Here is a 13834-nt window from a genome sequence, read left to right as displayed (position 1 = left end):
ATGTAACGGTCATCGATTACGCTTTTTTGTTACGCGTCTTAGGGGCCGTTCACATATGTCCCGCGTCCGCTTCAGTTTACCTCTAGGGTGTTGAAGAAAAGCCGGAAGCAAACTGATGCTAGAACGGATCCCATAGTTTTCTATGGGATCTGTTCTGGCACAGAGGACGTCAGTTGTGGCGCCGGACCTCTCTGGGAGCCGGATCTTAAAACTTAACCTGAAGCGTTTTTGGTTACGGCTCCCAGGGAGGTCTGGCACCGTATCCTATCTATTTTAATGGTGGCCGGACGAACGCCGGGTGCTGCTGCACCCACCGGAAAGGTGGATGTGAGCTAGGAGCGGAATCCCCGGTCATAGCATTGCCGGGGTTTCCGCTCCAGGGGGAGACCCTGGTGACTACCCTCCCACCCAGGGCCGGCCTTAGGGGTGTGCGACCCGTGCCATAGCACATGGCGCATCACCCCAGCAGGTGGAAGGGGGCACTGCGCTGGCTCCCTTCCCCTGCTTGTTTCAGAAGCGCCCGGCGACTCAGCAGTGGCCTTTCCGCCCGCCCGCTTCTTTACTCAGTGGCGTCGCTGCCGCTGAAGCAGCCATAGCGGCTGCTAGCGGCGAAATCGGGCATGAGGGCGGTAGCGATGCCACTATAGTAGAGCAGGGAGGTATCTCCCTGCTCTGCTATCTACTAGCGCCACTGTAGCTCCCTGAAGGAGCAGAATCCCTGTGGAGCTCTCCGCTTGAAGGGTTTGTTCATATATGGACAGTGACATCAGGGGAAACTCCTGAAGTGGAATCCCCGTTCACAGCGTTGCAGACTCTGTGACCGGGGATTCCACTACAGGAGAAGCCAGTGACGTCACTGTCCATAAATGGACACAGATGACAGGGGCTTCTCCTGGAGTGGAATATCCGGTCACAGTGTCGGCAATGCTGTGTGCGGGAATTCCGCTTCAGGAGTTGCTTCTGATGTCACTGTCCACATATGGTCAGAGAAATCAAGCGGAGCGCTCCAGGAGCAGAAACCCTGGCCAAATAGGGATTTCGCTCCTTCAGGGAGCTACAGTGGCTCTATCTGCAGGAAGGGGGAGGGGGTGCTATCTACATGGGGCTCTGTGGCACTACCTTTAAGGGGACTGTGGGCTGTGTGGCACTACCTTCAGGGGGCCTGTGTGGAGCTACCTACAGGGGGGCTGTGTGACATTATCTATAGGGGGTACTGTGGCAATATATACAGAGGGCACTGCGGAATTATCTACAGGGGGTGTGTGGCACTATATACAGGGGATGTGTGGCATTACCTACAGAGGGCACTGCAGTATTATCTACAGGGGGTGTATGGCACTATATACAGGGGCACATTTTCAGAGCCTAGACCATTGTGGTAAAAACGGATGTTAAAAACAGATGACAACTAACGACAACTGATAGATTTGTAGTAAAAATCGTGAAAAAGCCTGATGGCAAGTGATAGATTTTTGCATCAGTTGTAATCACTTGATACACAAAAACTGATGCTCATACAACTGACATATGTGAACGCACTCTTAGGGCCTGTTCACATCACCGTTTATTTCCGTTCCGGGGTTCCGTCAGAGGGTTCCGTCGGGTGAACCCCGCAACGGAAAGTGAAACTGAAAGCACAGCTTCCGTTTCATTCACCATTGATCTCAATGCTGACGGAAACATCGCTAATGCCTTCCGTTCGTCACCATTCAGGCTGGTTTCCGGTTTTCCGACTGAATCAATAGCGGAGTCGACTACGCTATTGATTCCGTCGGAAAACTGGAAACCAGCCGGAATGGTGACAAATGGAAAGCATTAGTGATGTTTCCATCACCATTGAGATCAATGGTGACTGAAACGGAAGCTGTGCTGTCAGTTTCACTTACCGTTGCGGGGTTCACCCGACAGAAACCCGGAACGGAAATGAACGGTGATGTGAACAAGCCCTTACTCTATGTTACATTGACGTCAGTTTCTGTGTAATACCACTTTATCATACCTATGCCGACATGAGCGACTATTCATTAGATGTACGCAATACTGATATATATCTTTTCTGTATATCACTAAAGCGATTGTGACAAAGGCCTGGGATAGGCCGAAACCTCCTAAAAGAATCGCCGGTTTCAGAATAAACCATTTATACTCTAGAAATAAAAGCATTTTGAAAACTCAACGTTTATCTCTACGTTCATCTTTACCACCGAGTGCTCGGATTGTTTTTCTATACAATTTGTGGGATATCCAACCCAAACCCTCACAGCACCTGAACATCCCATCCAGGAGCGCAGCCCCTCGTTATTTTCTACATCTGAATGACAGACACCAACCACGGTTCATGGAGACCGGCCGTCCAGCATGTTTGTACGGAAGGTCCCGGCCATCCAGCGTGTATGTTCGGAGGGTCCCGGCCGCCCAGCGTGTATGTACGGAGGGTCCCGGCCGTCCAGCGTGTATGTACGGAGGGTCCCGGCCGTCCAGCGTGTATGTACGGAGGGTCCCGGCCGTCCAGCGTGTATGTACGGAGGGTCCCGGCCGTCCAGCGTGTATGTACGGAGGGTCCCGGCCGTCCAGCGTGTATGTACGGAGTGTCCCGGCCGTCCAGCGTGTATGTACGGAGGGTCCCGGCCGTCCAGCGTGTATGTACGGAGGGTCCCGGCCGTCCAGCGGGTCCCGGCTGTCCAGTGTGTATGCATGGAAGGTCCCGACAGTCCAGTGTGTGTGTACGGAAGGTTACCGCCAGTCCAGTGTGTGTGTACGGAAGGTCCTGATTGTGAAGTGTGAAGAAGCAGCATGTATTGGGCTTTGTGTACGGGATCTCTGCATTATCTTATCATTAAGTAGTCACGTCTTACCCACAGACTTCTGTAAAGTGTCACCTGTCCTCCGCCTTCTACATTACTCTGTGCTCCTCCTTCTAGACCTGTCCTCTGCTTCTACATTACTCTGTGCTCCTCCTTCTATACCTGTCCTCTGCTTCTACATTACACTGTGCTCCTCCTTCTAGACCTGTCCTCTGCCTTCTACATTACTCTGTGCTCCTCCTTCTAGACCTGTCCCCTGCTTCTACATTCCAGTGCTCCCCCTTTTAGACCTTTCCTCTGCCTTCTACATTACTCTGTGCTCCTCCTAGACCTGTCCCCTGCTTCTACATTCCAGTGCTCCTCCTTTTAGACCTTTCCTCTGCTTCTACATTACTCTGTGCTCCTCCTTCTAGACCTGTCCTCTGCTTCTACATTACTCTGCGCTCCTCGTTCTAGACCTGTCCTCTGCTTCTACATTACTCTGCACTCCTCCTTCTAGACCTGTCTTCTGCTTCTACATTACTCTGTGCTCCTCCTTCTAGACCTGTCAACTGCTTCTACATTACTGTACTCCTCCTTCTAGACCTGTCCTCTGCTTCTACATTACTCTGTGCTCCTCCTTCTAGACCTGTCAACTGCTTCTACATTACTGTACTCCTCCTTCTAGACCTGTCCTCTGCTTCTACATTACTCTGTGCTCCTCCTTCTAGACCTGTTCACCACCTTCTAGACCTGTTCTCTGATTCTACATTGTGCCCCTCCTTCTAGACCTCTCCTCTGCTTCTACATTAATCTGTGCTCCTCCGTCTAGACCTGTTCTCTGCTTCTACATTACTCTGTGCTCCTCCTAGACCTGTCCTCTGCTTCTACATTGCTCTGTGTTCCTCCTTCTAGACCTGTCCAACACCTTCTACATTACTCTGTGCTCCTCCTTCTAGACCTGTCCTCTGCTTCTATATTAATCTGTGCTCCTCCTTCTAGACCTGTCCTCTGCTTCTACATTACTCTGCACTCCTCCTTCTAGACCTGCCTTCTGCTTCTACATTACTCTTTGCTCCTCCTTCTAGACCTGTCAACTGCTTCTACATTACTGTGCTCATCCTTCTAGTTCTGTCAACTGCTTCTACATTACTCTGTGCTCCTCCTTCTAGACCTGTCCTCCGCCTTCTACATTACTCTGTGCTCCTCCTTCTAGATCTGTCGTCTGCCTCCTATATTACTCAGTGCTCCTCCATCTAGACCTGTCCTCTGCTTCTACATTACTCTGTGCTCCTCCTTCTAGACCTGTCCTCCGCCTTCTACATTACTCTGTGCTCCTCCTGCTAGACCTGTCCTCTGCCTTCTACATTACTCTGTGCTCCTCCTTCTAAACCTGTCCTCCGCCTTCTACATTACACTGTGCTCCTCCTTCTAGATCTGTCAACTGCTTCTACATTACTGTACTCCTCCTTCTAAACCTGTCCTCTGCTTTTACATTACGCTGTGCTCCTCCTTCTAAACCTGTCCTCCGCCTTCTACATTACACTGTGCTCCTCCTTCTAGATCTGTCAACTGCTTCTACATTACTGTACTCCTCCTTCTAAACCTGTCCTCTGCTTCTACATTACTCTGTGCTCCTCCTTCTAAACCTGTCCTCTGCTTCTACATTACTCTGTGCTCTTCCTTATAGACCTATCCTCTGCCTCCTATATTACTCTGTGCTCCTCCATCTAGACCTGTCCACTACCTTCTACATTACTCTGTGCTCCTCCTTCTAGACCTGTCCTGTGCTTCTACATTACTCTGTGCTCCTCCTTCTAGACCTTTCCCCTGCCTTCTACATTACTGTGCCCCTCCTTCAAGACCTGTCCTCTGCTTCTACATTACTCTGTGCTCCTCCTTCTAGACCGGTCTTCTGCTTCTACATTACTATGTGCTCCTCCTTCTAGACCTGTCTTCTGCTTCTACATTACTCTGTGCTACTCCTTCTAGACCTGTCCTCTGCTTCTACATTACTCTGTGCTACTCCTTCTAGACCTGTCCTCTGCTTCTACATTACTCTGTGCTCCTCCTTCTAGACCTGTGATATGCTTCTACATTACTCTGTGCTCCTCCTTCTAGACCTGTCCCCTGCCTTCTACATTACACTGTGCTCCTCCTTCTAGACCTGTCCTCTGCTTCTACATTACTCTGTGCTCCTCCTTTTAGACCTTTCCTCTGCTTCTACATTACTCTGTGATCCTCCTTCTAGACCTGTCCTCTGCTTCTACATTACTCTGTGCTCCCCCTTCTAGACCTGTCCTCTGCTTCTACATTACTCTGTGCTCCTCCTTCTAGACCTGTCCTCTGCTTCTACATTACTCTGTGCTCCTCCTTTTAGACCTTTCCTCTGCTTCTACATTACTCTGTGCTCCTCCTTCTAGACCTGTCCGCCTTCTACATTACTCTGTGCTCCCCCTTCTAGACCTGTCCTCTGCTTCTACATTACTCTGTGCTCCTCCTTTTAGACCTTTCCTCTGCTTCTACATTACTCTCTGCTCCTCCTTCTAGACCTGTCCGCCTTCTACATTACTCTGTGCTCCTCCTTCTACATTACTCTGTGCTCCTCCTTCTAGACCTGACCACACCCTCCTGATACAAATTCTCTAGTCCCTTGACATTATAGACTTGGCCCTCTCCTGGATCTCCTCATACCTTAACAACTAATATTTAGTATCTCCCACACACCACCACCTCCTCGTTGTCGCCCCACTCTCTCTCCATTAGTGTCCCTCTAGGATCAGTGTCCCGTGACCCTTACTCTTCTCAATGTAAACCTTTGGTGATATTTACGCCCCTGGTCTTGATGTTCCCTCCCTGCTATCTACAGTGTATAACAGTTATCTCCTCCTTCACCTCCCGCTTCCTAAACATCAACATGGAGAAAACTGAATCATCTTTACCCCATTTCACTCACCCCCCTTACCAGAACTATCAGTCACAGGTAATGGCTCCACACTTTTCCCCGTCTCACAGGTCGCTGTATTGGGATAACCCTTAATGTCAGACAGCACAGCCAAGCGCTTCCCACTTCTTGCTGCCTCCACCTCATAAACCCTCTAGAAGTCGGTCTCCCCTCCCACCTCTAGAAGTCGGTCTCCCCTCCCCCCTCTAGAAGTCGGTCTCCCCTCCCCCCTCTGGAAGTCGTTCTCCCCTACCCCCTCTAGAAGTCGGTCTCCCCTCCCCCCTCTAGAAGTCGGTCTCCCCTCCCCCCTCTAGAAGTCGGTCTCCCCTCCCCCCTCTAGAAGTCGGTCTCCCCTCCCCCCTCTAGAAGTCGGTCTCTCCTCCCCCCTCTAGAAGTCGGTCTCCCCTCCCCCCTCTAGAAGTCGGTCTCTCCTCCCCCCTCTAGAAGTTGGTCTCCCCTCCCCCCTCTAGAAGTCGGTCTCTCCTCCCCCCTCTAGAAGTCGGTCTCTCCTCCCCCCTCTAGAAGTCCGTCCAGCGTGTATGAACGGAGGGTCCCGGCCGTCCAGCGTGTATGTACGGAGGGTCCCGGCCGTCCAGCGTGTATGTACGGAGGGTCCCGGCCGCCCAGCGTGTATGTACGGAGGGTCCCGGCCGTCCAGCGTGTATGTACGGAGGGTCCCGGCTGTCCAGTGTGTGTGTACGGAAGGTCCTGGTTGTGAAGTGTGAGGAAGCATCATGTATTGGGCTTTGTGTACGGGATCTCTGCATTATCTTATATTAAGCAGTCACGTCTTACACACAGACTTCTGTAAAGTGTGACTTGTCCTCTAGGAGTCGGTCTCCCCTCCCCCCTCTACAAGTCGGTCTCCCCTCCCCCCTCTACAAGTCGGTCTCCCCTCCCCCCTCTACAAGTCGGTCTCTCCTCACCCTCTACAAGTCAGTCTCTCCTCCCCCTCTACAAGTCCGTCTCTCCTCCCCCTCTACAAGTCGGCCTCTCCTCCCCCTCTACAAGTCGGCCTCTCCTCCCCCTCTACAAGTCGGTCTCCCCTCCCCCCTCTAGGAGTCGGTCTCCCCTCCCCCCTCTAGGAGTCGGTCTCCCCTCCCCCTCTAGAAGTCCGTCTCTCCTCCCCCCTCTACAAGTCGGTCTTTCCTCCCCCCTCTACAAGTCAGTCTCTCCTCCCCCTCTAGAAGTCCGTCTCCCCTCCCCCCTCTAGAAGTCCGTCTCTCCTCCCCCCTCTACAAGTCCGTCTTTCCTCCCCCTCTACAAGTCGGTCTCTCCTCCCCCCTCTACAAGTCGGTCTCTCCTCCCCCCTCTACAAGTCAGTCTTTCCTCCCCCCTCTACAAGTCCGTCTCTCCTCCCCCTCTACAAGTCAGTCTTTCCTCCCCCTCTACAAGTCGGTCTTTCCTCACCCTCGTACACACGTAAATGCCGTCTAGACTACTCCCCCATCCTCCTCTGTGGCTTCCAATCTAACACTATTACACCCTCCTACCTATTCTCACCTCTGCTGCAGGGGTACATCTACCTCTCCCCTCATCCCACCTCTGCGGTCACTGGTCACCCATTACCTACTAAATTATGTACAACACTGTGCCAAAAAACCGCACAGAAATGACCCCAAGTAATCTTACCTTACTACTGCATCATGGGAAATTTCCTGATTAATAACAGAGAAACCACAGCAGCGACCGGAAGTCATGTACACCCGACCAGCGCTGCTCCACCTCATACACGGCAACAGCTGAAGGACCTATGATGATGTCACCACCCTGTGAACGGGTCAGGAGGGGCGGGGCTTTTCAGCGGAGAGGAGGCATAGTCCAGAACCCTCACAGAGCTCCGCCTCTCATGTGACGCGTTTATCATCACTTTACAGCGCATAGGAGCTCCCCCCCTCATAGAGCCCCGCCCCCTCATATCACGTGATCATCACCTTCCCACAGCACAGGAGCCCCGCTCCCTCACAGTGATCCGAAGCTCGTATCACTTCATCCTCTTTACAGATCCTTCATCCATCGCTCATTATTCCCACTTCTAAGCTCCTCCTCCTTATGATGCAGCGGTCACGTGATTTTGATATCACAGGTCCTTCATCCACCACGCCTCCTCTCCACTGATAAGCTCCGCCCCTCCTGCCCCGGTCACGTGGTGGGACGTCATCACAGGTCCTTCTGCTATTGCCGTGTATGAGGTATAGAGCAGCGCTGGTCGGGTGTTCTCTCTGTTATCAGTCACCCCTGTATGAGTGTGTATACAGAGAGCTGTCAATCATTGAGTGACCCCGCCCACTGGACTCCTAGCCGGGATTTAACCCCTCCAGTGCCGGCCTCTTTGGGGTAAGTTGTTATTTCTGGTCTTTGTAGTGGTCGGGTGTTTTGTGGGACGAGCCGTATTTTGTAATGACATAATATTCGGGACATACAACTTATTCACTGACTTTTATACATTTCTTGTTAATGTCGTTCACCGTGCGGTTTAAGGGAATGTTCACACGTAGCGAATACGACCCACAACACGCAAGGAAATCACCCCGAATATTCACCCCAAATGGTGGCCGTATAATCCCCCCGAATATCTACTACAGAAATACAACAAGGCCGATCCTCACCTCTCCCAGCGTTACCATAGCAACACGTCCCTGCTCTTCCGGCTGTGTCCAGGTGACCCCTATAATGACATGTGACCTCTCCGGCCTGTGATTGGCTGCAGGGGTCACATGACGCCTTTTTTATATATGTGTAACCTGCAGCGTTGCTGTGAACACGCGGTGGAGCCGCAGAGGATTCTGGGAACAATGGCGTTTGTTGCGGAACTTCACTTTCTCATTGAACTTAATGGGGAAATTCTGCAACAAATGCGCCGCGAATCCGCGGTATAAATCCGATATCCTGCGTGTTTATAATCCGCACCGCAGGTTAACCCCTTAACCACCAGGCCAGCTTCTGTCGTCGTCCCCTCTCCGTCTTCTCAGATGTATAACTTTTTTGTTTTTCGAATTGTTACAAAAATATTTGTTTTATGTCGCCAAATTCTCAGAGCCAGAACTTTTTTATTTTCCCATGGATGGAGCAAGGTCTCCCCAGTATCCGCCATGTGTCAGGTTGTCAGGAGTCAGGTCTTCATTGTCTGGGGGGAAATGTCTTCATTTTACTCTTCTCACCTGAGAGATATGCCATAAATGTCTGATATATGGGGGTCCCACCTCTATGTGGAGAACGGGGGTCCCCCGACCCGCCTGGTGAGGTGATGACTACATCCAGGTGGAGAATGAATGGAGAGGTGACCACACATGTGCACGACTCTCTTCATTCACTTGTATAGGAGTTCCAGAAACAGCCGAGCACGGCGGAGGTGGAGCCGCATCTATCAGACATTTCTGGCATATCCTGGGGAGAAATGTCCGTGTTGAGAATACCCCTTTATTCCATGTGGTGACGGCTCTGAGAAGATGATTCTCTCAATGATGAATAAGTGAGGTTCTGTATGTCACACATGATGTTGTCCCCTCTATGATTTCCATCTTCTCCTTTCTTCATAAAGACGTCTGCAGTTCTAGATCCTCCAGTTCCTCCAGTTTTCTCATCTTCTCCTCCACAACGTTCCTTCTCCTGAATGACACACCAAGGATGGACAAGGACAGGAATGAGATGAGCAGAAGAATATTAGACTTCACCTTGGAGATCATCTACCTGTTGAGCGGAGAGGTAAACTTTTCTACATTATAGAACAAGGCACACATAAGGAAGGGACAATACATGATAGGAAGTAATAGGAAGAATCCAGTGTCCTGTATAACAGCGTCCAGACCTTCCAAGTGACGTCAAGAAGCCACCAGCAGAAAAGCTGAAGATCAGCCACCAGTATGGTCAGTTATGTGTTATGTCACCAATGCAGCAATAGTAATGTTGTAGAGCAATGAGGATGACAAGGAACCAGGAGGATCAGGATGACCTCTATATAGAAACATAGGAGATGACGGCAGGAGGAGAGCACATTGTCCATCTAGTCCCCCCAATATTATTTCCATTTTAGTTTTGGCCTCGTTCTATTTTCTCGATGTCTTTTGGTAGATGAAGTCTCCAGTATTACAGATGTGGGGTCACTAGAGCTCTATACAGCGGGGTCACAATCTCCCTCTTTCTACTGAGGGGGGAATACTGTGTTCAGTTCTCTAAGTGTCTCTCTCCATACACAGGAGTACACAATAGTGAAGAAGACATCGGGTGACTGTACGACTCCCATCATCCAGGAGTCAGGAGGATGGAGCAGTAGTCCCATCACAGAGCCTCCCCCTCACTCCCGGATACATGAGAAGAAGATGTTAGAACTGATCTACAAGATGACGGAGCTGCTGACTGGAGAGGTGACACTGCTGGGAATGCTGGGAAATTCTACAGTAACAGCACTGGAGGAGTCTGGGTGATGACTGTATCATTGTGTGTGTCAGGTTCCTATAAGGTGTCAGGATGTCACTGTCTATTTCTCCATGGAGGAGTGGGAGTATCTAGAAGGACACAAGGATCTGTACGAGGAGGTCATGATGGAGGACTACCGGCCGCGCACATCACAAGGTGAGAGGAGACAGATATGTTTTTCCCCTAATGAGACAATTGTCATCCACCTCATGGGGGGTTTTGTCTTCCTCTGGATCAACACGGTGGGATTATATGTTGCACTTGATGGACTTGTGTCTTTTTTCATCCTTATTTACTATGTAACACAGAATGTATGGAGCAAAATTTACCACTAACATAAAGTACAATGTGTTCTGAAAAACAATCTCACAATGACTTGGATAAGTAAAATCTTATTCCCACTTATGTTGCATCCACACACGGTGTAAACACTGCAGAACGTCTGACCGGATTTTCTGTTTGGAAATTCTGCAGCTTTTTCACAGGAGATATTGACATGTTGTAGATTGAGAATCTGCACCGCCCTTCTTTTCTGTGTATTTTCCGCAGTGTGCGGATGAGATCTGTTGAAATCTCATCCAGATCTCTGCTACTTATAAGAAGAAAAAAAAAAAAAAAAAAGAAGAAAATGGCGTTCCTGTAAGGTAATAACATTCAGGGATATGTACGATATATATTCAGGGAATCTAGGTAGACTCACCTGGTGGAGTTGTGCAGGATCTAGGTAGACTCACCTGGTGGAGTTGTGCAGGATCTAGGTAGACTCACCTGGTGGAGTTGTGCAGGATCTAGGTAGACTCACCTGGTGGAGTTGTGCAGGATCTAGGTAGACTCACCTGGTGGAGTTGTGCAGGATCTAGGTAGACTCACCTGGTGGAGTTGTGCAGGATCTAGGTAGACTCACCTGGTGGAGTTGTGCAGGATCTAGGTAGACTCACCCGGTGGAGTTGTGCAGGATCTAGGTAGACTCACCTGGTGGAGTTGTGCAGGGTCTAGGCAGACTCACCTGGTGGAGTTGTGCAGGATCTAGGTAGACTCACCTGGTGGAGTTGTGCAGGATCTAGGTAGACTCACCTGGTGGAGTTGTGCAGAATCTAGGTAGACTCACCTGGTGGAGTTGTGCAGAATCTAGGTAGACTCACCTGGTGGAGTTGTGCAGGATCATCGGCACAACTCCGCTTTATAACGTGTCGGGTTTAATCTGTCCCCAGTGTCGGCATAGTGTGCAGGCCTCCGGAGTTGACTCTGGGTGTGTAGCTCCAATGCTGGAGGGCCTCCCGTAGTCAGGTAATCAACGGCAAAGTGTATAAAAGAAACTCCTTTCTGGGGCGCTCCTGTGCTGGTGCTCAGATAAATGTAAATTTAAATTTCGGCTTTCAAAGAATAGGAATTTCTTCACACAAGCGTATAAAAGCGAATACTAATGTGACGCGCTTCACCCTCGTACTGAGGTCTTCATCCGGCAGATAACATCAACAAATTTTATTGCGGAAAGTCTGCAGCGAATTACAGTAGCAGAAATGACAAGGTGTTTAACAGAAACTCCGTTCTGGGCGCTCCTGTGCTGGTGCTCAGATCGGCTTTCAAAGAATAGGAATTTATTACAGAGGTCTTCATCAGGCAGAAAACATCAATAAAAATCTCATCCTAATAAATACCCCGGCTTCATTGCTTAACGCCAAGTTCAAGTGTAATGGGTAAAAGTTAATCGTGGAAGGGTTTGTATTGAACCGTTTCATTTTATTTTATATTTATGTCTTAATAATAAAAAGGAAATATTAATTTCATTTCTTTTAATAAAATTATTTATTTTTGGGGTAGTTTTGTGTTTACGATCTGTATCTGTGACTAGGAACTGCATCACTTGTTATGTTTGGCTCTACACCTTTTGTTTACTTTTTATTTTTCCACCCCTACGTCATCATTGTTTTATTTTCCCACGCTTCTGATTGGTTGTTGTTTCTCTCACTTCTATGATTGGCTGTTGCTCCATTTTAGTTTCCGATTGGCTGTTACTTCCTTGAGCGGTTGCCCAGATACCAGAAGGTGGACAGAACCTCTCTGACCAGGGTGGATCAAAAAGACGGATTATCGATATATATGAAGTTTTTAATTTTATTTTTTATTTATTATTTTCCGGCTCAACTTTTTCTTTTTTGCTTCTCTTTTGGATCTAAAATTAAAATCCTGGACTGCTGGTTAAAAACCAGTTCTCTTCATTTCTTTTTTGCTTCCCTTTATGATGTAAAATTCATATCCAGCACTCGCTCTAGTGAGCTCTCAGCATCCCCCCCTCCTTTATCCTGGCTAGTGCCGGGATAAACGAGGGGTTTGAATGGTCTAACCTCTTACACTGTGTGTCGCCATTTTTTGAGCTAACACACAGTGTAGAAGGTTTACATACTGTAGTAAACACACACAAACACGAACATACATAGAAATCTCTTACCTGCTCCTGCCGCCGCGGCTCCCTCCGGCCCGTCCGCTCCGTCTCCTGCCGCTGGTCCAAGTGCACAAGTCCGGAAGCCGCGACCGGAAGTAGTAATCTTACTGTCCGGCCGCGACTTCCGGTCCACAGGAAAATGGCGCCGGACGGCGCGCATTTCAAATTGGACTGTGTGGGAGCGGCGCATGCGCAGTTCCCACACAGACGGCGTACGCAGAAGTGGATGGGACGGGACCCGTTCGCAGTCCCTATGGGACTGTGGCTGCCGTATTCCATGTCTGTATGTGTCGTTAATCGACACATACAGAAATGGAAAAAAAAATGGCAGCCCCCATAGGGAAGAAAAAGTGTAAAAATAAGAAAAAGTAACACACAAACACACAAATTAATCCAAACGGTTTTAATAAAGCACTAACATCTTTAACATATTAAAAATAAAAATTGTGATGACACTGTTCCTTTAAGTCTCAAATTTAAACATTTAATAGGATTTGCGTTTATTTAAAACTGCGGAGCTGTTCTCTGTATTTGGGTCTATTTATTCAATCGGTTACATTTTCAGATTTGTGGAGTTGGATTGGTGATGTTGTAACAAATGTCTTGATAGACTATTTCAGAAAGCCATTTTTGGCCTTAAAGCAATGACCATTAAGTCTTCACTGTAGGGTTTGTGTGGTTCTCCCTGTGTATTAGATTCCACACTTGCACTCAATTCTATATGTGTATATATATATATATATATATATATATATATATATATATGTGTGTGTGTGTGTGTGTGTGTATAACAAAGTTGGTGCTGCAATACATGAAGGATTTTATCATAAAGATCTCTTTTAAAATTTACCTAAATATAGAGAACAGGTCCGCAGTTTTAAATAAACGCGAATCCTATTGAATTTTTAAATTTGAGACTTAAGTCCCACCGGGTTAAATAAAAACCTAGATACAGTCCAGGATTAACATTTTAGATCCAAAATAAAAACTAAATATAGAAATAAAATTAAAAATGTCATATACATTGATAATCTGTCTTTTTGATCCACCCTGGTGATTGAGGTAATGTCCACCCTCTGGTATCTGGGCAATCGCTCACACAAGGAAGTAACAGCCAATTGGAAACTAAAATGGAGCAACAGCCAATCAGAAGCGTGGGAAAATCAATCAATGATGACGTAGGTGTGGGAAAATAAAATGTGAACAAACAAGTGTAGAACCAAAACATAACAACTGATACAGTTCATA

The 13834-nt window shown here is 48.5% G+C and overlaps 2 protein-coding genes across 4 annotated transcripts in view; one reads left to right on the top strand and one right to left on the bottom strand.

Annotated features, from left to right (window-relative positions):
• LOC142664176 (gastrula zinc finger protein XlCGF66.1-like) overlaps positions 1 to 7849 on the bottom strand; it is a 32718-nt gene extending 24869 nt beyond the window's left edge. The window contains exon 1 of one of the 3 annotated variants that reach the window (XM_075843222.1): positions 7360 to 7849. The gene's annotated coding sequence lies outside the window, so the exon portion shown is untranslated. The remainder of the gene's footprint in view (positions 1 to 7359) is intronic. The other 2 variants (XM_075843204.1, XM_075843213.1) reach the window with 2 other exon arrangements.
• On the top strand, positions 7654 to 10713 carry LOC142703081 (gastrula zinc finger protein XlCGF66.1-like). Its single transcript, XM_075848203.1, has 5 exons — positions 7654 to 8064; positions 9269 to 9432; positions 9924 to 10091; positions 10176 to 10385; positions 10693 to 10713. The coding sequence occupies exons 2-5, from the start codon at positions 9355 to 9357 to the stop codon at positions 10711 to 10713; spliced, it is 477 nt and encodes a 158-aa protein (XP_075704318.1). The 5' UTR covers positions 7654 to 8064; positions 9269 to 9354.
• The last annotated feature ends 3121 nt before the right edge of the window (positions 10714 to 13834 follow it).

Source organism: Rhinoderma darwinii, chromosome 1 (assembly GCF_050947455.1).
Source record: "Rhinoderma darwinii isolate aRhiDar2 chromosome 1, aRhiDar2.hap1, whole genome shotgun sequence".
NCBI lineage: Eukaryota > Metazoa > Chordata > Amphibia > Anura > Rhinodermatidae > Rhinoderma > Rhinoderma darwinii.
Note: the sequence above shows the minus strand (reverse complement) of the source record. Positions and strands in the feature narration are given on the sequence as shown.

Bases quoted from the DNA above. Each gene is read 5' to 3' on its own strand.
- LOC142703081 (XM_075848203.1), top strand. From the start codon at position 9,355: ATGGACAAGGACAGGAATGAGATGAGCAGAAGAATATTAGACTTCACC. The intron at 10,092-10,175 runs GTGACACTGCTG...TGTGTGTGTCAG, and splicing joins CGGAGCTGCTGACTGGAGAG to GTTCCTATAAGGTGTCAGGA. The intron at 10,386-10,692 runs GTGGGATTATAT...TATTTTCCGCAG, and splicing joins TCTTCCTCTGGATCAACACG to TGTGCGGATGAGATCTGTTG.